This window comes from Cordyceps militaris, assembly GCF_000225605.1.
Source record: "Cordyceps militaris CM01 unplaced genomic scaffold CCM_S00003, whole genome shotgun sequence".
NCBI classification, from domain to species: domain Eukaryota; kingdom Fungi; phylum Ascomycota; class Sordariomycetes; order Hypocreales; family Cordycipitaceae; genus Cordyceps; species Cordyceps militaris.
This window is the reverse complement of record NW_006271971.1, coordinates 3,526,374-3,552,702: the sequence shown is the minus strand read 5'-3', so window position 1 is coordinate 3,552,702 and position 26,329 is coordinate 3,526,374. Positions and strand designations below refer to the sequence as shown.

General features: G+C 54.1%; 5 protein-coding genes across 5 annotated transcripts; 3 read left to right on the top strand and 2 right to left on the bottom strand.

Annotated features, from left to right (window-relative positions):
* Nucleotides 1-2,729: 2,729 nt before the first annotated feature.
* On the top strand, nt 2,730-3,812 carry CCM_04723 (alcohol dehydrogenase, putative; the record flags this gene model as incomplete). The annotated part of the gene is made up of 1 exon (XM_006669869.1): nt 2,730-3,812. The coding sequence occupies one exon, from the start codon at nt 2,730-2,732 to the stop codon at nt 3,810-3,812; it is 1,083 nt and encodes a 360-aa protein (XP_006669932.1).
* A 1,660-nt stretch (nt 3,813-5,472) lies between these two features.
* Nucleotides 5,473-19,231, top strand: CCM_04722 (hybrid NRPS/PKS enzyme, putative; the record flags this gene model as incomplete). Its single annotated transcript, XM_006669868.1, is given in 7 exon segments — nt 5,473-5,537; nt 5,936-5,945; nt 6,503-6,586; nt 6,654-6,830; nt 7,415-11,274; nt 11,305-15,095; nt 15,111-19,231. The coding sequence occupies 7 exon segments, from the start codon at nt 5,473-5,475 to the stop codon at nt 19,229-19,231; spliced, it is 12,108 nt and encodes a 4,035-aa protein (XP_006669931.1).
* Nucleotides 19,232-20,301: 1,070 nt separating this feature from the next.
* Nucleotides 20,302-20,950, bottom strand: CCM_04721 (uncharacterized protein; the record flags this gene model as incomplete). Its single annotated transcript, XM_006669867.1, has 2 exons — nt 20,302-20,856; nt 20,897-20,950. 2 exons carry the CDS (start codon nt 20,948-20,950, stop codon nt 20,302-20,304), a joined length of 609 nt encoding a protein of 202 aa, XP_006669930.1.
* A 911-nt stretch (nt 20,951-21,861) lies between these two features.
* Nucleotides 21,862-23,367, top strand: CCM_04720 (uncharacterized protein; the record flags this gene model as incomplete). Its single annotated transcript, XM_006669866.1, has 1 exon — nt 21,862-23,367. The coding sequence occupies one exon, from the start codon at nt 21,862-21,864 to the stop codon at nt 23,365-23,367; it is 1,506 nt and encodes a 501-aa protein (XP_006669929.1).
* An 832-nt stretch (nt 23,368-24,199) lies between these two features.
* Nucleotides 24,200-25,838, bottom strand: CCM_04719 (Cytochrome P450; the record flags this gene model as incomplete). The annotated part of the gene is made up of 2 exons (XM_006669865.1): nt 24,200-25,381; nt 25,437-25,838. 2 exons carry the CDS (start codon nt 25,836-25,838, stop codon nt 24,200-24,202), a joined length of 1,584 nt encoding a protein of 527 aa, XP_006669928.1.
* Nucleotides 25,839-26,329: the final 491 nt, after the last annotated feature.

Sequence of the window (26,329 nt, the reverse complement as noted above, 5' to 3'; positions counted from 1 at the left end):
GTGGGCTGTTGGGCGCGCCAGTCCGTGGTGCCTGTTGGTAGGTACCTGTTGGTAACGCAGGCTGTTATTTATTAAGCAAACTCACAAGCCAATGGTGATTCTTCACGCTACTAATGTAGTTACTGATACTCATACGTACTGATAAACATATCCAGGCCATGGTAAACTTGAGCTGAACCCTAGCTCCGCGGTGTGCATCCAAATATTGCCTTCTTCAGCCTGCTGCAGTGCTTGGCTCGCTGAGAGCCAATACTGTGAGATTTATATGTTTCAAGACCTAGCTCGGCATTATTACTTGATTATTTCCTTTTGGTCGCTCACCATTTTCCCCGACACGACCAATTCCTCGGCGTCTTCAACATGCTGCCTTTACATCAAACAACTTGCTTCACCACCGCATCACACCTCCCCTCAACTCTCGGCCATCTCACCACGCCCAGAAAATAGAAAATACACAAATTACAAACACACCCTCACCCGCTCTCCGACTAACACGGCACAACACGCATCCGCAACGGTGGAGATCGCCCTGTGCCGTCAGATCTTAGGTTGCTATCGGGGCTCGCACACACACCCTAGACCCCTGTTAAACCCTGTGCACTCGCTGTGGCGTACCAGTAGAGTTTGCCAATGAACACCGATACTGTTGTTTTTTCCAAGCTTCGTACCTATATTTGACATGTAATTGTTCTCGTAACGTGGGAACGCCTGAAATTGATAGCTGAATACTACTTTTCGTAGTGCAAACAGGTAGGTACAGAATCCGCTTCAGGCACCCGCTACAGCGTCCTCCTGCCAGCTCCGGGTGCTTCCGGGGGGGATTTCCGGCTCTTGTAATTTGTAGGCCAAGCGTCCGCCAAGTCGCCCGCTAACCCGTCCCAGTACAGCCCTGTAGCGATTTCGCAGTCGTCTTCACTTTTTTCGTGTAAATCTTAATACATTCAACTTATCTCTCATTAACATCCTGCTAAAGTCACGATTCTCATCGCACTCTCAGGCCCATCTATTAATTACTACCATCTCGTAATTCGCTACAGAATAACTTCCTACTTCATAATAAGGCATCAAAGGTACCCAGCTGGTACGTTCTACCTGATCACCGTACGCCGTACCCGGAACCTAACCGTGCTAACCCGTGCTCACCTCGCTCTCATCGTTCCCAGCGTAATTTTACTCCAGTCATCGATGACCCATTAATCAGATCTTCTTCATCCACTCCCACCTCCAGGGGTATCAGCCCCTCACCCGCTCACCCTCTCACCTCGTCGCTCGCTCACTCAACCTGTCCTTCAAGCCTTCAAGCCCATACTGTCTTCCCCGCCCCCCCTGCTCTCCGATTTGTCTCGCAGCTCATATATACCCGCATACAACCTACGAGACAGCAGCTAGCCCCCAATCTGACTTGCTCCATTGTGAGACGCTAGCGCAACTCTTCTGCCACGCTGCCACGCTGCCAGTCTGCCACCCATGGCCACTGTCCATCAAACAAACGCCCGTCCTATCCCATCTTTGCCATGTCGCTCTCATGTCCTTGTCCTGTTTTATTCTACCGGCTATTTCCTGTTCCTACTTCACAGCTCCTCCCACAACGGCTTTTTGGTTATCCCTCGCCTTGTGTATTGCTCCCTATTCATTCATCTACTCTTCTATCACTCATCAATGAACTAACCAACGCAGTTCATCCCAGTATCCTTATGAAATATCTACTTTTTCACTCGTCTTTCTCACAAAATAAACCTATTTTCTGGCTGAAAAGCACAGCTCTCCATCTTACTGCTGACTACTCTCCAGGACTCTACTGCATTCTCCTACTCAGTCATCCCTTTGCACCACTCTCCATGCTACCCGTAATCGTCGTAATATTGCGGACCTGCTCTGTGCACTTCGTCTTTGTCATCTCAACGCCTTCTCCCTGAATGCGCTCCCACCAGGCAGCCCACGCGATCTGGGCATGTTCCTGCTTTGATCTGACCTAGTGCTCTCCTCCCCAATTTGCCTCTTCTGGGTTTCCCGCTGCAGCCACCAAGGCTATTTTCCGATCAGGGTTGCATTGCCTATTCCTGTCGTCCAATACATTTTTCCGCGTCGATGTAATCTGGTCACAATTGCCGGTGTCAGCCTCCCCCAGAACAGCGCCCAGATGTCTAACTCGCCGTGGGCTCGTGGTGGACTTCCTGTGAGCCTACTTGCCTGTTGACCAGTTGGGTTTCCTTGATAACTCTCTGGAGCATACACGAAGCATACATGGCCTGTCCGGCCCGGCCGTTCTGCGGTCCCCCCAAGTAGCATAATGGAGTCTCAACTCGGACAACTCGGACCAGTTTGCCGTTGCAGGTTCCAGCAATCAGCCCAGCATTATCCAGTTTCCTGTCTCATAGTTCATCATCCCTTGTCTCACTGTCAGATGTCATTCGTATATTATAGTCTGCCGTGATCCAGATCCGTTGAACCTTTTTATCATCATCCCTCGCATACGACATCTACACTTCTGACCAACTCCCACTTACACCCATCACAAAGTGTATGTAGCTCATCAACGGCACACATATACTTTCAAAGCGTTTCTAGCCTACCGCTATACAAGAACGTCGCATACGGTCTATCAATATCTGTCTTTTGTTTTCTTTTGGCTACTGTTTTGGTATTGCAACAACTCATTTACCTCGACGACTTTGAATATCTCTCTACCTCTTTCCTTTTCCAACTCTTGCACAATACCCGCGTTCACAATGGCCGCCCAAGTCGCTATCCCAAAGACTCAGACGGCCATCATTGCTGGTGACGCCGATGGCACCCTCAAGATTGACAGCAATGTCCCCGTCATCCAGCTCGAGCCCGACGCAGTTCTCGTCAAGACTGCTGCTCTGGCCCTGAACCCCGTCGACACCAAGATGTTCAAGGGCTTTGCTGCCGAGGGCGCCATTCTCGGATTCGATTTTGCCGGTACCGTCGTCGCCGTCGGCTCCGCCATCACCAAGGACGTCAAGATCGGCGACAGAGTGCTCGGCTCGGCTGACAGCATGGACTCGAGGCGTCCCAGCGGCGGTGCCTTCTGCGAGTACGCTTCGACGCCGGCCAGTCTCACCCTCAAGATCCCCGATGACATGTCCTTCACCGACGCCGCCTGCATAAGCACCTCGCTAGCCTCGGCTGGCATGGCGCTGTGGTTCAGCATGAAGATTCCCTCCACCATGACCAACCCGGCAACTGGCGACAAGCGCCCCTACGTCCTGGTCTATGGTGGCTCTACCTCGACCGGCACCATGGCCCTCCAGATGCTCAAAAATGCCGGCCTCCGTCCCATTGCCACCTGCTCGCCGCACCATGACGAGTTTGTCCTCTCGTACGGTGCCGAGAAGGTGTTTGACTATCACTCCCCCACGTGCGCAAAGGACATCCGCGCTTACACCGGCAACGCGCTGGCCTACGCCATTGACTGCATCACGCTTTCTTCCTCGATGAAGATCTGCTACGAGGCCGTCGGCCGTGCTGGTGGCCGCTACTGCGCTCTCGACCCCTTCCCCGATACCCAGGCCACTCGCCGTGTTGTTAAGCCTGACTGGATTCTGGGATCTAGTGTCAAGGGTCGTGGCTCCCTGTGGCCCGCTCCCTATGGCCGGGAGCCCGATGCCACTGCTCGCTCCTTCTGCGAGGACCTCTACGCCGCTGCCCAAGCCCGGTTGGATGCTGGCGAGCTGAAGAACCACCCCGCCCAGGTGATGGAGGGTGGCTTCGAGGGCGTCCTTGAGGGCATCGAGATGATTCGCCGCAAGGAAGTCAATGGTTTCAAGCTTGTTTACCCTGTCAACTAAAAGTCTTTGGACCGAATTCGAAACGACCGCTCAGCATACACACACTACACAAAACGAAACCACAAAAAAAAAGCGACTTTGATTTCTCTTGATTTATGCCTTGACACCACCATATACGACTAGGAGAAAAAAGGGGAGTTCCGGTAAAGCGCGCCTTGGAAGTGCCGGTACAGACTAACTGGGCTTCTGCTTACATTGGCACAATGGCGACTTGCTGGATACTAACAAGGTCTTTCGTTGGTGGGCTTACTGGCAAGCCACGATGACGGCAGTTGTTGATGATTGAACAAGCCACACTGTTTTTGTTCTGCAAAAGTGTCAGATTTTTTTCTCTTTTTTCTCATGTCTATTGTCGATCTGATTACCTGCTGCTAGCCGTGAAGTATCCACCATTACATTACAGAAACACGTTTTACTCTTCTTGTTCAATTTATCGCCATTTACTATTCACTCGCCTGCTACTTTGCGCTCATCTCCAATGTCAGTGCATTTCTTACGGAATAGGTTCGCTCTGCGAGCCCCGAAACTAAGTTCGGGTAACTTGGGCCAGCTTGATTGGAGTAGTGTCGCATCCCGTAAGCTCGCTAGCGAGGGCGTTTTGAGGCTGAATATTTTTATGCAATGAAATCTTGCAGTACGATACACGCATTTCCTATTTTGGAACTTTAGTACGAGAGTGACTTTCGGAGGTTTTCACCTTACGCTGTCTAAACAAGCTCGTGATGGCTTCAAGTGGGCAATCATTTCGCAACCCCTGCGCCTCGTGAAGGGGCGCATTTTGTCCACAAGTCTGAAATAATTATTTTTGCTGAGATAACCGGCTCACCTATCAACAGCAGGCATTGCGGCGAATGCGATATTCGTAGGCTAAGCGTGCGCATGAGGTCATCTGAACTTGTAGCCTTTCCCATGGGGGCTTGTATGGCCTCCATGATGCTATTCGGCTGGTTCAAGTCATTTTAATATGACACGTTCTTTTCCCGCTCTAGCGACTGTGTCAACCTACTGAATGGTGCACTGAGTAACCAACCTCGAGTTCCATACGAGAAAGAGGCGACTTTGACTTTGCCCTATAGTCTGTTGTAATGACCACGCATCAAAACCAATACGGTGTAACTGGTGTCGCTGTCTCTCTGAAGCTGCTGACCACTTGACTAATTTGCTCGGGGTAAACCGCAACGGCACGACACTAACCGTCGTTGGGGACAAGACTAGAGCGATTTAATTCATGCGTGCTGGCAGTCTGCAGTCTGAAGCTGAATCTGTTAGTCAACCTGAGCGGCTGGCTGCACGGCAAACCTCGTCCGCAAGTGCTGACGGCCATATGCACAAGGTGGCGCGTCTCAGTCAGCAGAATGCACCATGGGAAAAGATGGGCAATGTTACAATGCGGTTTCTAGATTCTTGACAAGTCTCGAGTTTAGATTTTATCCAGGTTACTCTTTCGGGGTTCCAGAGCAATGCTATTGGGCCTGAGTTTGAATTGCGACCGTAATAGATGTTGGTGGATTCCAGTTGTCTCATAGGCACACGTTGATACACAACCGTAGTCAAGCTCATTCTGTCTCACTTGTTATTCTACCGTAAATAATTCAGTCTTAAAGAAACATCTTGGAACCTACCTATGCAATGCAGGTACTACTTTAACCAACAAATCTGCATGTCTTGTTTCCACGTGCCGAAGACTAAGGTTCAACCTAGTCCCTGGTTTGACACCTCGTCGCCGTGCTGACGCGTGTAACTAGTTTATGGATCCCTTGGTTCCGAATTTGCCTTCTTGGCCATCTACGCCCTTGACCTAAAAAGAAGATGCCCGATACCCCTGTACGGTCCCCCCCCTGTTCACTCCCATTCACGGCACTATCCAGTGGGATGTGCGGGAAGGCGCTCTAGCCACACCTTGGGGCAGCAGATCGGGTCCATAGATCTGGCTGGGCATGTCATCCCATGCCCGCACGCCCCCTCCTTCATGACCCTTCTCCCCTTTTCATCAGACACGAGTATCCAGGTCAGCTTCCCGAGTTACACCATCAGCCCCCAGCTACACCATCAGCATCGCTGACTTAAGCCTCCCCGATTTCCCACCGTGGTAACCATGACGTTTTCAAGATCTAATCCGGCAGCGAACACCGGGTACGCTATATTTCACATCATCTTGGCCAATGGGCTTTCAACGCTTGTTTCCACACTACCGCCCACCCTCACTGCCATGACCCTCCTCGTCTCTGCAGCATGCACAAGATGTCGATTTATGCATGGCGCTACTGCCCCTAGCAGCCACTCACGGTCCATGGAATTTTCCTTCTGTCCTTCTCTGTGTCTTGAGATGCTATTCCTGGTCCTGACAAACCCCTCTTGCCCTTCAAAACAGTCGCCACACCTCCACGATTCTCCCTCACTCACACCTTGGCTGACAAACTAGTAACCCGTCCACCCCTTGCATGGACCATCTTGCATACTTGCCTGTCCCTGATCCTCTTCTTCCTCACACTACCACCCCACGACCGTCCCGGGATGAGGGTTCGTGAGCCTAAACATGCCCGCAGTCATGCATGCATGCACTGCACCCGCAGCTTCGTGTAAGACAATCTCGTGCTTTTGCGACGGGCTGATGCTACCCTTCCCCCTGCTCAGCACGTTTTCTTCTTCACCCCCCACCCCTTCGTTCCCAATTCCCCATGTCGGGTAAGCTTGTCAAGAAGCTGGCCCTACATAGCTCCATCAAACGGCTTCGGCAAAGTGATTATGGAGGCCCGTGGCCAATCGGCTTGGCGGTAGCTCAAGGCCAACTGCTCCTGCACTCTCAACGGTGGAATTTCCATAGTCTCCCATCAGACCTAGGCCGGAATAGATCATTTCGTCAGATTATTTGGGAATAGTATGACACCGATTGCCCTCGAAGCACGACGCTCGGGAGTCAACCTTCAGCGGAACATGGCTTGCAGCAACAATGCCTGTCTTACCACTCAGCTCCCCAACAATGGAGCTGTTCATCCCAAAAATGGATCCATGCGAGCTGTACGGCGAGGCTGCAACCAGGATAGCGGATTGTGAGTCCATCGTCACCATGCCCTACCACACTACCACATGGAGGAACACCTCCCACCTCCGGTGAAGGGGCAACCCTGGTCAACATGTGCTTATACCTCTAGTATCTTACCAAAGCATTTGGTATGGGCCGCTCATCCGGAACCTTTCACATTGTGTCTCCATACTACGCTCTCGGTGCAACTTCCTGACATAAAGACCTTCGCCTGTGCTGCCCTGCTTCCTGGGTCTCAGTCCCGAACGATCAAAGTCACCCTTCCTCTTCGTGATAGTCCTATTCACTCGCCTCCTTTCCCCAATTAACTTGTATTTACCAAGCTGAGAAATTCGAGCCCTATTTCTCTGTTTGCTACTTACGATCATATCACTGGCTTTCTGTTTATACTATTCTCTTCATCACAACATATTATCTCTTCAGGCATACATACATTTCGACTACAAGCACAACCAATCAACTCTCATCTACACACCAGCAGACTACTATAGCACCTTGAACTGCAATCGAGTCTACTCTTCTTCAACCTGCTGCGAAATACACAATGTCTTCCCCACAGAACGAGCCCATTGCCATTATTGGCAATGCTTGCCGATTCCCTGGCGATTCTACTTCCCCTTCCAAGCTTTGGGACCTTTTGAAGCAGCCTCGAGAGGTTTCGCGCAACATTGATCGCTTCCAGTCTGCCGGTTTCTACAACAAGGATGGCCACTACCACGGTGCTAGCAACGTTCAGCACTCCTACCTTCTCAACGAGGACCCCCGCCTCTTCGATGCCCAGTTCTTCAACATCCCTCCTGGTGAGGCCGAATCCATTGATCCCCAGCAGCGCATGATCCTCGAGACTGTCTACGATGCCGTTGAGACTTCTGGTCTCGTCCTGGAGAACCTGCGTGGATCCAACACTGCTGTCTACGTCGGAGTCATGTGTGATGATTACGGCAACATTTGCTACGTCGACCAGGAGTCTATTCCAACGTACGCTGCTACCGGTACTGCTCGCAGTATCCTGTCCAACCGTGTTTCTTTCATCTTTGACTGGAGAGGTCCTTCGATGACCATCGACACTGCCTGCTCTTCGTCTTTGGTTGCCCTCCACCAGGGTGTGCAGGTCCTGCGCAGCGGCACTGCCCCTGTCGCCATTGCCGCCGGTGCAAACTTGATCTTTTCTCCCAACATGTTCATCGCCGAGTCCAACCTCAACATGCTGTCGCCCACTGGCCACTCTCAGATGTGGGATGCCAACGCTGATGGATATGCCCGTGGTGAGGGTATTGCCGCTGTTGTCATGAAGCGTCTCTCCGACGCCATCCGCGATGGTGATAACATCGAGTGCATCATTCGTGAAACTGGCGTGAACCAGGATGGTCACACCCCCGGTATTACCATGCCTAGCCAGGAGGCCCAGACCCGCCTCATCCACGACACCTACGCTCGTGCCGGCCTTGACCTTTCCAAGCCCGAAGATCGACCCCAGTACTTCGAGGCCCACGGCACTGGCACCAAGGCTGGTGATGGTGTCGAGTCCAAGGCCATCTACAAGGCCTTCTTCCCGGAGTCGGACGACAAGCACGACACGCTCTGGGTTGGCTCTATCAAGACCATTATTGGCCACACAGAGGGTACCGCTGGCATTGCCGGTATCATGAAGGCCTCTCTTGCTATTCAGAATAACACCATTCCCCCCAACATGCACTTCAACACTCTCAACCCTGAGATCAAGCCGTACTACGGAAAGCTCCAGATTGCTACCGCTGCTCAGAACTGGCCCAAGTTGGCTGCTGGCTCGGTCCCCCGTGCCAGTGTCAACAGCTTCGGTTTCGGTGGTACCAACGCCCATGCCATTATTGAAGCATATGTGCCAGAGGCGCCCAAGGCGCTCACCCAGGCAGCATCCCCTGCTGTTGCCAACCCACTGGCTCTGACCTTTTCCGCTACTTCTGAGAAGTCGCTCACCGCTCTGATGGCCAACTACCTCGAGTATCTGACAGAGAACTCCGAGGTGGACATTGGTAAGTTGGCGTGGACCCTCCACGACCGCCGTTCTACCTTTACCTACCGTAGCTCTGTTGCTGCTCAGACGCAGGATGAGCTCGTGAGCAAACTGCAGAAGTCTGTGGAGGACCAGCAGTCTGGAAGCTCTTCCAGTGTGACTCGCGGTGGCTCAGCCAAGAAGAATCTTCTCGGTGTCTTCACTGGCCAGGGTGCTCAGTGGGCCACCATGGGCAGAGATCTCATTTCATCCTCCAAGTTTGCTGAGAACATCATCGACACGCTTGAGAAGTCCCTAGATGACCTTCCTGAGAGCGATCGCCCATCCTGGTCTCTCAAGGAACAGATGATGGCCGACCCCTCCAAGTCGCGCATCACCGAGGGTGAGCTGTCTCAGCCACTGTGCACTGCTGTCCAGGTGATGCTGGTCGAAATGCTCAAGGTGGCTGGCATTGAGTTTGACAGTGTCGTTGGCCACTCCAGCGGTGAGATTGGCGCCGCGTACGCCTCCGGCTTCATCAATGCCACTGATGCCATCCGCATTGCATACTACCGTGGTCACTATGCTTACCTGGCTCGTGGCCCTGAGGGTCAGCTTGGTGGCATGCTGGCTGCCGGTACCACTCTGGAGGACGCTCGCGAGCTTTGCGATCTTCCCGCCTTTGAGGGCCGTGTCAGCGTTGCTGCTTACAACTCGTCTTCTTCCGTCACCCTCTCAGGTGACCTGGATGCTATCGAGGAGGTCAAGGAGGTTCTTGAGGATGAGAGGATGTTCAACCGCCAGCTCAAGGTTGACACTGCCTACCACTCTCACCACATGATCCCTTGCTCCAAGAAGTACTACGCCGCTCTCGATGCCTGCAAGATCAACATCATGACCCCGTCTGGACGCACCAAGTGGTACTCGTCCGTTTACGACGGCAAGGTCATGGATCCTTGCGATGCCCTCAAGCACCAGTACTGGGTTGACAACATGGTCAACATTGTCCTCTTTGCGACCTCTCTGAGCTCTGCTCTCACCAACTCGGAGCCCAAGCTTACCCAGGCTATTGAGCTCGGCCCCCACGCTGCTCTCAAGGGCCCTGCCTCGACCGTCATTGAGGAGACGATCAAGTCCGCTATCCCTTACACTGGCACTCTTGCTCGTGGCCAGAACGACGTCAGTGCAATGGCCACTTGCTTTGCCAATCTCTGGGCCCAGTTTGGCCGCTCTTCTGCCGACTGGAAGGCCTATTACGGCCTCTTTGCCGACTCTACCCCCAAGTCGATGCTGGGTCTTCCCAGCTACCCCTTCAATCACGATCGTGTCTTCTGGTACGAGGCTCGCAAGTCTCGCGTCAACCGTCTCCGTGAGGATCCTGCCCACGTTCTTCTCGGTACCCGCACCGACACCATTAACGAGCGTGAAATCCGCTGGCGCAACTACATCCACTCTGGTGAGATTCCTTGGCTGCAGGGACACAACATTCAGGGCCAGACTCTGTTTCCCGCCGCTGGCTTCCTCGTCATGGCTGTGGAGGCTGCTCGAATTGCTGGTCGTGCCGAGGCTATTCAGGCCATCGAGCTGAAGGACTCTGCCATCCATCGTGCTCTGGCGATCAGCGACGACAAGGGCATCGAGACCCTCTTCACTCTCTCCAACGTGAAAATCGCCGATATTGGTGATGGCACCTCTGTCCTGACGGCACGCTTCTCCTGCGACGCTTGTCTGCAGAAACAGTCAGACAACTTCGTTGCTATTTCCAGCGGTGAAGTCATCATGACATACGGCACTCCTTCCTCCACTGCTCTTGTCGAGTACCCCAAGGAGGAGGGTCTCGGGATGCTTGACGTCGATGCTGATCTTTTCTACGCTTATCTTGCCAACATTGGCTACAACTATGCCGATATGTTCAAGGGTATCACCTCTCTCCGCAGAACCACTGACCTGGCCCAGGGTATCATCACCACCAAGGTTCCTGAGTCCCTGGCAAACGACCCCATTGACCAGTTCCTCCTGCACCCTTCTACTCTTGATGTTGCTTTTCAGGCTATCTTCGCCGCCATATCTTTCCCTGGTGACGGTGCCCTGTGGGACCTGCACATCCCTACCACTATCCGTCGCGTCACTATCAATCCCGTCGTGTGTCCTATAAACGGTGGTGTCGACGAGAAAGTCCGCTTCTCTGCTACCTCGCACCGTGCGGATGACGGCACCTTTTCTGGCTGTGTCGATATCTTCCCCGTCCATAGCGACTACTCAATGTGCCAGGTTGAGGGACTCGAAGTCAGCCCTGTCTCTCCTCCTACCGCCAAGGACGACCGTCCTTTCTTTGGTCAAACCAACCACTGGCTCAGCCTTCCCGATGCCGATTCCTTCGCCACTGCTCTTCGCATTTCCTCCAGCCAGGAGGGTGAGAAGTCGCAGCTCGACCGCCTCGCTGTCTCGTATCTTCGCAACATCCTCCAGTCTTCCAGCCACGAGACTGACCAGCTCAGGGCCTGGGCCCAGACTGTCCTGGCTAACCTTGGCAAGAAGGCTTCCCTTCCCGTTATGGAGGATTCCGATGTTTCTGTGCGGGAAGACTCGGCTTACAAGACCAACCTTCGCATCCTGAAGACCATTGGTGCTGGCATTGAGAAGGGCGAGCTTCCCCAGGGTGCCAATGCTTCTGATCTTCTCAACACTTTCTACAATAGTTCCCTCGGCGCCCCAGAAGCCCGAGAGGCTCTCGGTGTCCTCGCCCAGCAGATTGTCCGCCGCTACCCTCACATGAACATTTTGGATCTCTCCAGCGGCTCTGGCAGCGTCACCAACGCTGTCATGGACAAGATTGGTGCTCTCTTCTCTGCCTATACTTGTACTGGAGCCACGGATGAGCACTTTGATCAGCTTTCCAAGGATTACCCTGCCATCTCAACCAGGACCCTCGACTTTTCCGAGGACCTCGAGGAACAGGGATTCTTCGCCGGGGCTTATGACCTTGTCATTGCCGGCAACGGCTTCCACACCATCAAGGATAACGTCGAGGGAATGCAGAAGCTTCGTTCCCTCGTCCGCCCTGGTGGTTACCTCCTTGCCCAGCAGATTACCAACTCCGAGTCTGCCCACGTTGGTCTGACTGTTGCTAGCGTTGCCCTCCAGCCTGAGGAGGTGAGCAGCACTGCTTCTCTCGTCGCTGACCTCGGCGAGTATGACGAGATACTCCGCACCGCTGGCTTCTCTGGCATCGACACCGTCACTCCCGACTCGGCCAGCCCCTTCACTGTCTTCGTCTCCCAGGCCGTTGACCAGCAGATCCTCAACCTGCGTGAGCCTCTGCAGTCCAGCAAAGTCGACCTTGAGAACGTCCTCCTCATTGGTGGTCAGCGCTTCCAGGTTTCTCGCATGGTCGAGACCATGAAGAAGGCTCTGGCTCCCTTCGCTAAGAACGTCGACACTATCCGCTCTCTCAACGATCTCGATGCTTCGATGTTGGCGACTCGTCCTTATATCATCTCGCTCACTGAGCTTGATGATCCCTTTTTCGAGAACCTCACCGAGACCAAGTGGGAGGCTCTCAAGACTCTCTTCTTCCGCTCGCGTTATATCCTTTGGGCTACCCAGGGTGCCGATGGTGACGCTCCTTTTGCCAACGTCATGAAGGGTGTTGTTCGTTGCATGCTTGTTGAAATTCCCCATCTTCATGCCCAGATGTTCAATGTTGAGGGACAGCTGAAGCCCGAGAAGCACGCTCTTACCATGCTCGAGTCCGTCATGCGCCTTCACATTTCCGACACCTGGAAGGACAGGGCCCCTGCCTATGATCCTCTCTGGAGCGTCGAGCGTGAGTACATGCTGAAGGATGACAAGCTCTGGATCATGCGCTATGATTCCGAGGAGAGCCTCAACGCTGGCTACAATGCTCTTCGCCGCCGTGTTGTCCAGGATGTCTCTACCAAGAACCAGGTTGTTGCTCTCACCCCCGAGAAGAAGCTTCAGCAGTACCGGCTGTCCCCCAAGGCCACTGTTGAAATCGAGGGCATTCCCAACAGCACCGTCACGGTTCAACAGTCCCTCTCCTCTGCTATCAAGGTCGAGAACCTTGGTTCCATGCACCTCAGTGTTGGCAAGGAAGTTGAGACTGGCGCTACTGTTGTTGCTTTCTCCGAGAAGAACCAGTCTTCTCTTACTCTTCCCAAGTCTCGCCTGCTCCCTGTTGACGTCCCCGAGGGCAAAGAGCATAACCTCCTTGTGGCCATTGCCTGCAACATGCTTGCTTCTGATCTTCTGGGCAAGGTCGTTGCTGGTGACCGCATCGTGCTCCACGAGCCTCCCACGGTCTTGGCTAAGCTCCTGACCGAGCGTGTCGCCAACACCGGTGTCCAGCTGCTCTTCACCACCACCCGGAGAAAGGCTGCTCTCCAGGCTCAGTGGAAGCATATCCACGCTTACAGCACCGACCGTGACATGCGCCAGATCACCGCTGCTAACACTGCCGTCTTTGTTGACTTCTCCAACAACGAGAAGCGCCGTGATGTTGTCGAGCACCTGACTGAGGGACTTCCTTTCGGCACCCGCAAGTACGAGCTTGGCGACTTCCTGCCCTCCCGCTCTATCCTCTACTCGGACAGCACTGAGGAACAGGTCAGCGCCGCTCTCGAGAACGCCCACTTGACTGCCACTGCTGAGCGCAGCTCCGTTCCTTTCGATAATGTTGCCAACACGCGCGTTCAGCAGATCGCCGACGACGCTGCTCTTGCCGAGACTCTCACCACTGTTGACTGGACTGATGCCACTCCTTTCCCGGCCAGCGTTACGCTCGCCATGGACGAAATCAACTTCCGCCCCGACCGCACGTACTTCCTCATCGGCATGACTGGTTCTCTAGGTCTGTCTACCTGCGAATACATGATGCAGCGCGGTGCCCGCTTCTTTGCTCTGTCATCTCGTCGCCCCAACGTTGACAAGCGCTGGCTCGACAAGGTCAGCAAGGCTTACGGCGCTGTCGTCAAGGCCTTCCCTCTCGACATCACCAGCCGTGCCAGTCTCCAGAAGGTGCACGATGACATCAACGACACCATGCCTCCCATTGCTGGTGTTGCCAACGGTGCTCTAATTATGCGCGACGGTCTCTTCATGGATTCCAGCTGCGACACCATGAACGAAGCTCTGGGCCCCAAGGTCGCTGGTTCCGTCTTGCTCGACGAGCTCTTCTACAACGTCAACCTGGACTTCTTCATGCTCTACTCTTCCCTCGTCTACGTGACTGGTAACATTGGTCAGACTTCCTATGCTGCCGGTAACGGTTTCATGGTCAGCCTTGTCCACGGCCGTCGTGCTCGTGGCCTCAACGCTTCCGTCATGAACCTTGGCGGTATCAGCGGTATCGGCTACATCACTCGTACCGACCACGGTATCCTTGGCAAGCTTGACATTCTCGGATACGGCATCATGTCCGAGCTTGACTACAAGTACTTCTTTGCCGAGTCCGTCATGGCTGGTGCCGCCGACTCCGGCCGCAACCCCGAAGTGTCGGCCGGTCTTCGCTATGTCAACAAGACGGAGAAGAACCCTCCCAAGTGGGTTGTTGATCCCAAGTTCTCACACTATGTCATTGACCGTACTGCTCGTGATTCTGGTGACAAAGGCGGCGATAGTTCCTTATCTACCAAGGCCCAGCTTCTCGAGGCTACCACTGAGAAGGAGGCCTTCAACATCATCCTGACCGCCCTCATGGCCATGCTTGGCAAGAAGCTTGACCTTCCCCCCACCGAGAGCGTCCACTCCGATGTTGCCATTGTCGAGATGGGTGTCGACTCTCTCGTCGCTGTCGATCTTCGCTCGTGGTTCTCCAACGAGTTCGAGCACGACATTCCCGTCATCAAGATTCTTGGCGGTGCCACTCTTGCCGACCTGGTTGAGGACACCGTTGCTAACATGTCGCCTGATATCTGCCCCAACGTGAGCCTCGGCTCTAATGATGATACTGAGGCCAAGCCCGAGGCTGCTGTCGACCTTCTTGCTGCCGTCGAACCCTCCAGTAGTGACTCTTCCTCTTCCAGCGATGAGCGCGAGAGTGCTACTTCAGTCGAGACTGCTCCCATTCCCGCTTCCAAGCCTACCAAGGAAGTTGTCGCTGCTCCCGAGCCCACCGTTGCTATTGTCCCCAAGAAGCACTTTGTCCGTGAGGAGAAGATGACCTATGGTTGCTCTCGCTTCTGGTTCCTCCGGCAGTACCTCGAGGACTCGACCTGCTTCAACGTCTTGGTCCAGACTCGACTCAACGGTAACATTGATCCAGCCCGTCTCCAAGAGGCTGTCCGCAAGCTTGGTGCCCGTCACGAGTCTCTCCGCACCGCTTTCTTCGTCTCCGAGAAGGGTGAGCCCCGTATGGGTGTCATGTCTGACTCCCTTCTCCGCCTTGAGGTTGAGAAGATTCAGGAAATTAGCCAGGCTGAGAAGGCCTACCAGGACATGATGGGCTACAACTTCGATATTGAGCGTGGTGAGGTCATTCGCATGCGCCTCCTCTCTCTCTCCGACAAGGATCACGTCTTCATCTTCGCTGTCCACCACATTGCCATGGATGGTTTCTCCTTCAACCTCATGATCCGTGACCTCGACATGATGTACCAGGGCAAGCCTGTTCCTCAGATTCCCGCTCAATTCACCGACTTTGCTATCCAGCAGCGCCGCGATGTCGAGGCTGGCCGCATGCGCAACGACGTTGCCTTCTGGAAGAAGACCTTCTCCAACATTCCCGATCCTCTCCCGCTCTTCCCCTTCACCGGTGTCGGCAACCGCATGCCTCTTGTCAAGTACGAGCACGAGGAGGTTGAGCTCAGCTTGGATGCCGCCATGGCCCAGAAGATCCGCAACCTCTGCCGTCAGAACCGCTGCACCACCTTCCACTTCTTCCTTGCCACTTTCCAGATCTTCCTCTCCAAGTGGCTCGAGGTGGATGATCTCTGCATTGGTATCGCCGATGCCAACCGCAGCGATATCAAGACCTTGTCCACCATTGGTTTCCTCCTCAACCTTGTGCCTCTCCGCTTCAGTGCTCTGAACGCCAAGGCCCCCTTTTCCAGTGTCCTGGCTGCCGCCAAGCAGACTGCTTACAACAGCCTGGCCCATTCCAAGCTTCCTTTCGATCTCCTCCTCGAGGAGCTCAACCTTCCCCGCTCTTCCTCTACCAGCCCTCTGTTTCAGGCCTTCCTTGACTACCGCCAGCTGGCTGTCAAGACTCCTCCTATGCTGGAGTCCAGCGCCGAAGGCGAGCAGAACTTTGGTGCTACTTCTTACGACGTCATTCTTGATGTAACTGACTACGCCATGGCCGACATCAAGATCAAGTGGCAGACCCAGAAGGCTCTCTACAACACAAAGCACACCGAGGTCATGATGGAAAGCTACATGAGCCTCCTCAACCATTTTGCTAACAGTGCCACCTCTTCCGTCGAGTCTGCTCCTCTCTACCGCCCCGAGGCTGTCAAGGCCGCCGTTGAGGTTGGTCAGGGTCTCCAGTTCGATGCCCAGTGGCCCGAGACCCTCTCTCTCAAGATTGATGAGATTTCCGCCAAGTTTCCCGAGAGCCCTGCTCTCGTCGACATCTCCAACAAGTTCACTTACACCTCCATGAACCGTCTCATTGACCAGATTACCGAGGAACTAGCTCAGGGTGGTGTGAAGGCTGGCGACAAGGTCGGTATCTTCCAGCAACCTTCTAGCCTGTGGATCAGCTCTCTTCTTGCCGTCTGGCGTGCTGGTGCCGTCTACGTTCCTCTTGATCCCCGAAACGGTGTCCCTCGTCTAGCTTCTACCGTCGGTGTTGTCCAGCCCCAGGCCATCATCCACGATGATGCCAATTCCAAGGACGTTGCTGCTCTTGCCGCCCCCGCCAGTGCCACTATCATCAACATCAATAATGTTCGCAAGAAGGATGCCACCGTTACTCGCCGCCCCAACCTTTCCACTGGTAACTCCTCTGCCATCATTGTCTCCAGCTCTGGCTCTACAGGTGTTCCCAAGTGCATCGAAGTCCGCCACTCCAGCCTGAGCAACCTCTTCGAGGGTGACAGCCAGACTTGGAAGCTCGGCAACGCAAAGGTCCTCCAGCAGAGTGCCTACAGCTTCGATATCTCTCTGGATCAGATCATGACTGCATTTGTCAACGGAGGCACCCTCTACGTCGCCTCCGAAGAGGAGCGTACCAACCCCGAGCTGATTTCCAAGGTTATTGTCGAGAACAACATCAACTACACCACCGCTACTCCCTCTGAGTACTCCAACTGGATTGGCTTTGCCTGCGACACTCTCTCCAAGGCCGCGAGCTGGCGTATTGCCAACGTTGGTGGTGAGGGCTGGAACAGTACCCTACGAGACTCCTTTGCCAACCTCAAGCTTTCCGAGCTCGTGATCCGCAACAACTATGGTCCCGCCGAGGCGAGTGTCTGGGCTACCCGCTACCCTATTGAGTACCCAGGCAAGGGCACCCTCATCCCCGCTGGCGCTGCTCTCCCCAACTACTCCTTCTACATCATTGACAAGAAGAACAATGTTGTTCCCACTGGTGTCCAGGGTGAGATCCTGATTGGTGGTGCAGGTGTCGCTGTCGGATACTACAAGAACGCCGAGCTCACCAAGGACAAGTTCATCACTGACAAGCATGCTACTGAGGCTCACGCTGCCAAGGGCTGGGACCGTGCTTACAAGACCGGTGACAAGGGCTACCTGACTGAGGATGGCACTCTGATCGTCCAGGGCCGCATCAGTGGTGACACTCAGATAAAGCTCCGTGGTTTCCGCATCGAGCTTGAGGATATCGAGTCCACCATTGTCCACGCTTCCCAGGGTGTTCTGACTCGGGCCGTTGCCAACGTTCGCGGCGATGGCCCTGCCAGCTACCTCGTCGCCTTTGCCGAGTTTGCTGATGGCTACCCCGCCGAAGAGCAGGACGCTTACCTGTCCAAGCTCATTTCCAAGCTCCCTCTGCCTCAGTACATGCGCCCCAACATGATGGTTCCCATTGTCAACATACCTGTCAACTCGCACAACAAGGTCAACCGTCTTGCCATTGCTACTCTCCCCCTCCGCACCACCTCTGACAACTCCAAATCCAACGCTGAGCTCACGGAAACCGCCAAGACGATCCGTGATATCTGGGTTGAGATCCTCCCTGAATCCATTATTCAGAACACCACCCTCAACAACTCTAGCGACTTCTTCGTCCTCGGCGGTAACTCTCTCCTTACTGTCCGCCTCCAGTCCCGCCTCCGTGAGATCTGTGGTGTCTTTGTTCCCCTCATCAAGATCATGGAGTCCCCTACTCTCGATGGCCTCGGTAATCTCCTCGATGAACTTCTTTCCAACCAGGAGATCAACTGGGATGTTGAAACTGCCCTCAGTGACGAGATGCTGAGTGTCATCCCTGTCAACACCAAGACCACTCGCCCCAAGACTTCTGACCTTACTGTCATCCTCACTGGTGTTTCCGGGTTCATCGGTCGCCACCTTCTCCAGCGCCTCATTGAAGACAAGAATGTTTCCGCTATTCACTGTGTGGCTGTTCGCAACATTGAAATGGATAGCCCCTCCCGCCAGAAGATGAAGGCTCTCATTGCCTCCACTGACAAGGTCCAGCTCCACCCTGGAGACCTCTCTGAGCCTCGTCTTGGTCTCTCCGAGGCCGAGTTCGAGACTCTATCGAAGAAGGCCGACATGATTGTGCACAGTGGCGCCAACCGCTCTTTCTGGAGTGCCTACGACATGGTTCGCGCCCCCAATGTACAGTCTACCAAGGAGCTTGCTCTGATGGCTGCCACGGCCCTCCGAGACTCCAACAAGGTTGTTCCCTTCCACTTCATGTCCGGAAGCGAGGATGCTGGTATTGAGCCTTCCACCGACGGCTCCAACGGCTACGTCGCTTCCAAGTGGGCTAGTGAGCAGTTCCTCCGGCGCTTCGCTGACAAGCTCGGTCTTCCCGTCCACGTCCACCGTCAGCTTCCTGTCCCCGAGGGCCGCACCGCACAGGGTGAGGAGCTTGACAGCATTCTGCAAGAGTTTGTCGATGTTGCTGCTAAGATGCCTGAGCTTCCCAACCCCGATACGTGGCGCGGCTACTACGACCTGATCCCCGCCGACCGTCTCTCCGACGATGTCGTGGATCTGGCCATGTCCGCTCTCGCCTCTACCGACAACACCTTCAGCAAGCACTCTCACTACAGCTCTGTCCGCATGGACATTGGCGAGGTGATTAAGAAGATTGACTCGCTAGACGAATACAAGAACACCGATCGTCCCTTGATTCCTGCCCACGTCTGGGTTGGCAAAGCCAAGATCGCCGGTTTCAGATACCAGTTCAGTACCATGAAGATGTCCCTGCAGGATGCTGAGGGCAAGAACATGGGCTTCCTTGAGCGGTAAAAAAAGTCCCGCTACCAAAGAATTCACTTCTACTCAGATTGTCACCATGAGGCATACATTGCCTGTTCACACAAAGCTTTTGTTTTCCTTTCATGTTTCTTTTTGTATCAAAGCGTCATAGATTTTTTGACTTTTCACTATTGCATGGCATTTATTTCCTTTTTGTTATAAAAGATGATAGTATACAATACAAATCATTAGGGCTCAACCTTTGTTCCATACCTTGCCTGTGACTGTGAATGTGTGATACATTGGTGTTGGAAAGACAAAGTGCCAAACTTGGTGTTGGAAGTGGAAAGGAAGGTGAAGAAAGAAAAAAATAATCGCAGCACTGTTTGAGATGTAACCGCCACTTTTCAAAAAGTATAAAACGAGTGCCTGTATCTTTCTTTGTCTTCCAAAGTGTGGCGAACAGAAGCCGTTCTGCAGGCACCACTGGCAGTTTCAACCGGTTCTAATTATCGTACGGATCTGCCTGGTTTTTATAGAAAGCTGGGTAGATCGGAAATGAATAGTGGCGACTGAATATTTTACCGAATACCGGTCGAGTGCAACACATGCTTTGTTGGCGGTTGACGACGCTGGTGGCTGAGCAGGTGCCATCCTGTACCTCCAGCGCAATAGAATGACCGAGCCTTTCTATCTGCGGAGTGAAACAAAATAAGGACTCGTAACCAGGTACCCACTTACTCCTAGGAAAGAAAGGATTCCAGAACAAATCGTCATGTACGACCGGGATTCGGGAACGCTGCCGCTAGTGCGAGGCAGCTACAGACGGACTTGTCGGGGCTCGCGCATCTAGCTATCTACTCTGGGCTTGATTCTAGTGGAGAAAGATCGATGCTAAAATCTATAGTTAATACAGGGGTCTCAAAAGCTTTCGTCATCGCGCGGGACCGGGATTCGAGGGTGGAGTGCTAAGGGTATGTGGGATTCATTGCAAGTAAGTTGGGCGGACCCAGCAACTAGATAACTAGCTACACAGAAAACTAGAACAGGACTATGAGAAAATGAAACGCTCCATCATAACGATCGGTTCGGGTGTATGTCATGCATATGTAAACGAAGATTTACTGGGAGACCTCGCCGGCGCCAAGATAGTCGTAGATGATGGTGATCTCGACGTTCTTGTCAGAGCCCTCGGTGGTGACGAGAACGCGACGGGCCTGGTACCGGACACCCTCAACTTTAACGAAGCCGAGAACCTGCTGGGTGACGACACCCTTGGAGTCGATGTGCTCCGTCTTGAAGTGGAGCACCTCTTCGGTGCCCTCCTCCCAGCCGCCCTTGAGCCACTCGTCCTCGAGGTCCGAGATCTTGGCGACGCGGGAGCGGCCGCGAATGTTGCCAAAGAGGGTGTGATTGAGCTCGACGGGCTCCCAGTTCAGGACGCGCTTCTCGACGGCGCCAGGCATGCCGCCGCTGGGCTTGTTCTCAATGTCGAGGAGGATGTTGCCGGCCGCGTCCTTTGTCTGGCTGACGATGAGGGTGACGGTGGCCATGGTGATGACCTTGCGCATCAGCCAGTTGACGCCCTGGGCCTTGAGGACGACGTCGGAGGAATCAGACAGCTTGGCGTTCTGGAAGCCGCGCGAGGAGTTGTTAGCCGTGTTTGCGTGTGGTTGCTAGTCGCGGAGACTGGCTAGCGAGAGACAGGCGCCTTACCATGATCCAGTTGCCATTGAGGTCAAGGACGGTCTTTTCAGCGGGAGCAGCCATTGTGGAGGATTCTAGGTTGATGGATTCTGAGATGAAAAAGTAGAGAGATGTGGTGTTTAGTGATGCTTGCGCTGAAGCTTTTTGTAGTGCAGGCTGTGGTTGATGATGAATTAAATTTAGAGAGCTCTGGATTGTCAGATGTATTTATCTTTTTCTGTCTTATTCTCATCTAGCTATGGGCTGTCTCAGTATTACCGCAAAAAGCAGTAAGTGAGCCATCTCTTTCTACTCTAAGCAAGCTGGTGATGATTTGTCCCCAGCGTTTTGCGGCGCGGCCTGGTCTGCACGGGTCAAGCTGACGGGAGCCGCCTGGGGTCTGGGGTGTTGCTAGGAGCGGGATTCGCGCAATGAGGTTACCCGATTAGGCAATCGAGTCCGGGGTCCGGGAATCTGACCGGCCGACATCGTGCATGCCGTATCGGGACTAGCGGCCGGACTCTCAAAGCGGCATTCACAGCGTTTCGGCAGACGCCATCCGGACAGCGCCCCCTTGTGCCTCGTTGACTCCATCACCTGCACTATCCCAAACCCGGTTCTGGACCCTGCGGTGGCCTGAATTCCATCCTTTTTGGGTGCCACACCTCCTTCCGTCCAGTGACGCAAGGCTCGTTTGAATCCCGGTCCAACGCCCAAATCGCGCCCACAAGGCTGGGGATGCACTTTCAAGTCCGCCTTCATTTAAACGGATCCCTTCCCCCTCAGTATCCCAAAGAAAGCCCCCTATCAGAACATTTTCTTCCATCATCTATCTTGAGCTCTCTTCATCTGCCACCTTGGTTTGCGCACTACTCGCTTCTACTCTTCAATCACCACTACGACTTCATCCTATTTGCGCCAGAGCGGGGCCAGCCTGATCACATCAGGATAACCAGCTACATCTCTTTGTTTCGCCAATACACATAGGCACAGAAATGTCCAAGTCTACATACTACTTGCAGTCTTCTGCTCCCCCGCAGTACTCTCAGCCCCCTCCTCAGTACTCTCGCCGCCAGCCTTCCTCTTCCTCATACGACCGCGACGACTACTACGAAGAGAAGCGCCGCCACCAGGAAAGATCTCGCCACAGTTCTCAGGGTAACTACGACTTTGCTCCTCCCCAGGGCCCTCCCCCTTCTCAGCGCCGCTACGACGACTACGCTCGCCCTCAGGGTCCCCCTCGTGGCTACGATAACGGCTACGACAACGCTTACGATCACCAATATAACGGCCAAAACCAGCAGCTCCAGCAATATAACAAACGATCGCAATCCCCTCAGATGGCGCCCGGTCCTCTTTCTCTCCCTGTGGTCATCCCACAGCAGCGCCCTGGTTCGGCAGAGCGTGGCTTCATGGCTGCCTACGCTCCGGCGCTCGAGTCTGCCGGTATCGACCAGCGCACCTTTATGTCTTTTCTCGACGAGTTCAACACTGCTGTCCAGGGCAACAAGTTTCTTGCTGGTGTGCAGGTTGTCTCTTTCGGTGTTGCGTTTACTCCTGAAATCATCACCACCTGCGTCGCCACAGCTGTTCAGATGGGTGCCCACGTCGCCAACAAGGGCTTCGTTAAGCACAATACCAACTCGACCCTTGACAAGTTCAACAAGGAGGTGTTTGGCCCCCGCGGTCTCTTCTGCATGATCATGAAGTACGACCCCATCGGCCAGGACCCCGTTCTCGCCGAGCAGGCTGCCAACAGCACCTTGAGCAAGCTTGGAAATGGCCAGCAGAGCTGGCGCAAGGACCCCGTTTCCGGCACCTCTGAAGGCATGAACGCCCTTCCCTCGGCCGTCGCTCCTCTCATCTACATGGACGACCGCCGTGCTCACAAGGAGTACCTCGCCAACGAGGGCAAGGTCTCTCCCGAGCGCAGCCCCGTCGAGAAGCAAAACTCAAAGGGAAAATTCTCAAGTGCTTTCGAGAACTTCAACGTCTACCTCGATCGCCGTGCCCGTGCCAAGTACGCTTCGGAGAACCAGGGCGACATCCTCAATACTCCCCTCACCAAGGGTTTCTCCAACAAGTTCCTCGACCCCAACTCGTCCATGAACAACGGTGGTCTGCTTGGCTTCATCTCCGGTGGCGCCCTTGCGCAGGACCCCGAGACCCGCCGTCTTAAGAAGCTCAAGAGCATTGGCGAGGAGGAGGAGCGTCTCAACCACGAGTACCAGGAACGTGTCGACCAGGTCCGTCAGCAACGCCAGAGCACTCGCGAAACGGAGCGCCAGATCAAATACATCGACCGTGACTACCAGCCCCGTTTCGCCGAGTTCCGCCAGAAGCGCAGGGAGCTCGAGATGGGCCCTGAGCGCTCCATCAAGGAGAATATTCTCTACCTCACCATTGTTAACCGCCCCTCGGACTCTCAGCTGGCTGCAGCAACTGACCGGATCAACCACGGCCAGGTAATGCCCGGTGGCCCTCAGGGTCAGGTTCTGTGACAAGAGTTTAAAACTGTTTATCGTTTTTGGGCGGGGCAAGGGGGAGAGTGCGTTTTTTTCTGTCTTTCTCATTTGTCTTAGCATGTACAAGGGACGGGAACAGCAAATTGGATCGAGCGGGCGCAACCGGCGTTTTGACTTTCACACGGATTTCTTCATCAACACTATAGACTTTCTTTTGTATTCATTACGATTGTATTCATGATGATAATTTTACTTGAATCCTCAAAACTGGCCCAAACAAAGAATGATCGTCGACAGCCTAGTTACCTCTCAGACGGTCAAGGTTCTTCATACGAGCAACGTGACTAAGAACTAAGTTCTCGATCTGTACAAGTAAACGGGATTGGCATGTCTCGGTGCGCATTTCGTCATTCCGAGCAGTGCAATGCACCCTCTTGCGTACCTGTGTATAATTATGGGACCCTATTGCCTGGTGCTTAGAAGAGCAAGGCTGGTGGGTGCCGAATGTCTTGCGTGCCTTCTGCCTTTGTACTGTGGCAGACCTTTCCCAAATAGGTATTTCTTTCTGCTCAATAGAATGGTTACAAAATCAAGCTTACCTATTCGGAAAAAGTCGCGACACCAAAGCATTGTGGTGAATTAATCTCATGTTGAGAAGCGTAAGGGACCTCCGATTGTGGTTTGTGAAGTGGCAAGTGTAATTTATCGCTATTCTATAGAAACTCAACCCATTCATCTCTTCTAAGAAATGAGAACAGTAAATAAATCAAAGAGGCAAAAGGAGTGCGGTTTTGATGGGAAAATGTATATGGAAAGTGGTCGTTAAAATGCAAAGTAGCCGAATCACTGGAATAAATACTGCCGCAGCTTAGACAGCCTCGTGGAGGCGAACTTTGACACTCTCACCAGGCTGACTGACCAGAGTAAGACCCCAAGAGACCTTGTCGCTGGGGTTGACCTCCTCAAGGCCGTCAAAGCGCTGGAGTAGTCGGGCGAGGACATAGCCAGCCTCGGTGAGGGCAAACTGCTGTCCGATGCAGATACGAGGACCGCCGTTGAAAGGGAGATACTCCCAGCCGCCCTTGCGGTTCTCCCAGCGATCAGGGTTGAACTCGCCGGCGTCAGGACCCCAGATGTCGGTACGGCGGTGGAGGATATGGGCGTTGTAGAGGACGGCCTGGCCCTTTTTGACATAGACCGGGCTCTCAGCATCAGGACCACCGCCTCGGGGCAGGCTGGTGTCGCAGGTGGCATAACGAGCGTTCATGGGCAGGGGCGGAAACAGACGGAGGACCTCGGTCATGACGCGCTGAAGGTAGGTGCAGGCCTTGAGGTTGGCAAATGTCAGATTGCGAGGGTTCTCGTAGTCGCCAAAGTTGTCAAGGATCTCACGGCGGAGGCGCTGGAACTTGTCGGGGTGGCGGGCGAGGAGCATCATGGTCCAGGAGAGCAGCGAAGCGGTGGTGTCGCGGCCAGCGAGGAGAACGTTGAGGAGCTGGGCGCGGAGCTCGAGGGGGTCCTGGGTCTCGGCGGCCATGGCGTGGAGGAAGACGTAGTGCTCGCCCTCGACGGCGTTGCCGTTGGCGTCGCGCTTGATCTTGCTGGTCTCGCGGAGGGCGCGCTCGACACACTGGTCGACGAAGCGGTGGACCTCCTTGCAGCAGCTCTTGAACTCGTCGCCGTTGTAGAAGAACTTGAGGAAGGGGGTGCGCACGCGCTGGGACAGGTACCACTGGCCGCGGTCAAAGTTGGTGCCAAAGTCGGTGCCGCGGGCTGAGAACTCCTTGTCGTTGCTGGCGTTGTCGACGGCGACGAGCTGGGACTTGCACGACTCGCCAAAGAGGAGCTCGGTGGCGGAGTCGAGAGTGAGGCGGAAGAAGATGGTCTGGATGTCGACTTCGGTCCAGCCCTCGCTGTTGACGGGCGGCATAACGTTGAAGGCGTTTTGGACGTGCACCTCTTCGAGGCTGAGGTCGCTGATCTGGTCGCGGGTGAACTGAGGACGGAGCATGGCGCGAGAGTGCGACCAAGCAGGGCCATCGGTAGTAAACTATTATGCTCGGTTAGATTTGTCTTTGTAGTCTACTTTGACGCTACAAACTTACAATGCCAGCTCCGAGGAGAGGACCCATGCAGCTCTCTCGCTGGGCACCAACACAAAACTCTTTGAACTGGGTGGCCAGGATGGCCTGGATATTCTTGGGGTCAATGGTCAGGATGTTCTCGACGGCCCCAGTTCGCAGGCGCATGGTGGTGACATAGTTGCCGCCGTTGTTCTCGCGCATCCTGTTGACACGCTCCTCGGTCAGGGCGGGAACTCGCTTCTCCTTGTCGGCCTGGATCATTTCGAGGAGAGAGAGGATGCCGAGAGGGTCTTTTATGGGAGCCAGCGGCGGAGGCTTGCATCCCATTTCGCGGGCATTTTTGGCGTGACGCAGCGACTCCATCACTCGTCGAAGCACAAACGTGACGACGACGAGGCCGATGAGAATAGTGGTGAGGGCCATGATGATCGATGCAGGTGTGAGAGGAAAGGAATTCAAAAGGGAAAAAAGAAGCTGAGACTGTGTTTCTCTCGCTCACACTCTAGCTGGTAGCGAGTCTATTTTGAATGAAAAAAATTAGTCCCGATTCTTTGCTTTATTTTCCACTCTTGGTCGTCTCTGGCAAGACTGGAGGTGGTGGAGGATTATGCGACACGTACGGGACGACAGTCTTACGGGCCACGAGGTGGCAGCATCTTTTACATAAATAGACTGAGAATTTTCACTCATGGGCTCATTTCTTATTCACGATAGGGAATGGTTCGTCGAGGGCGCTCTGGATCGGAGACGGGAGCGACTATAGTCTGACATGATGACGAATGGCGCTGTCAGATTGGGGATGATACATATACTAGTAAGAGGCGCTGGAAAAGGGCTATACAGCACGTTTGGAGTCGGGAGGTAGGTAGCAACCTGCCAATATGGAAAGCTGAAATGCGCTTGGATGGATGGTC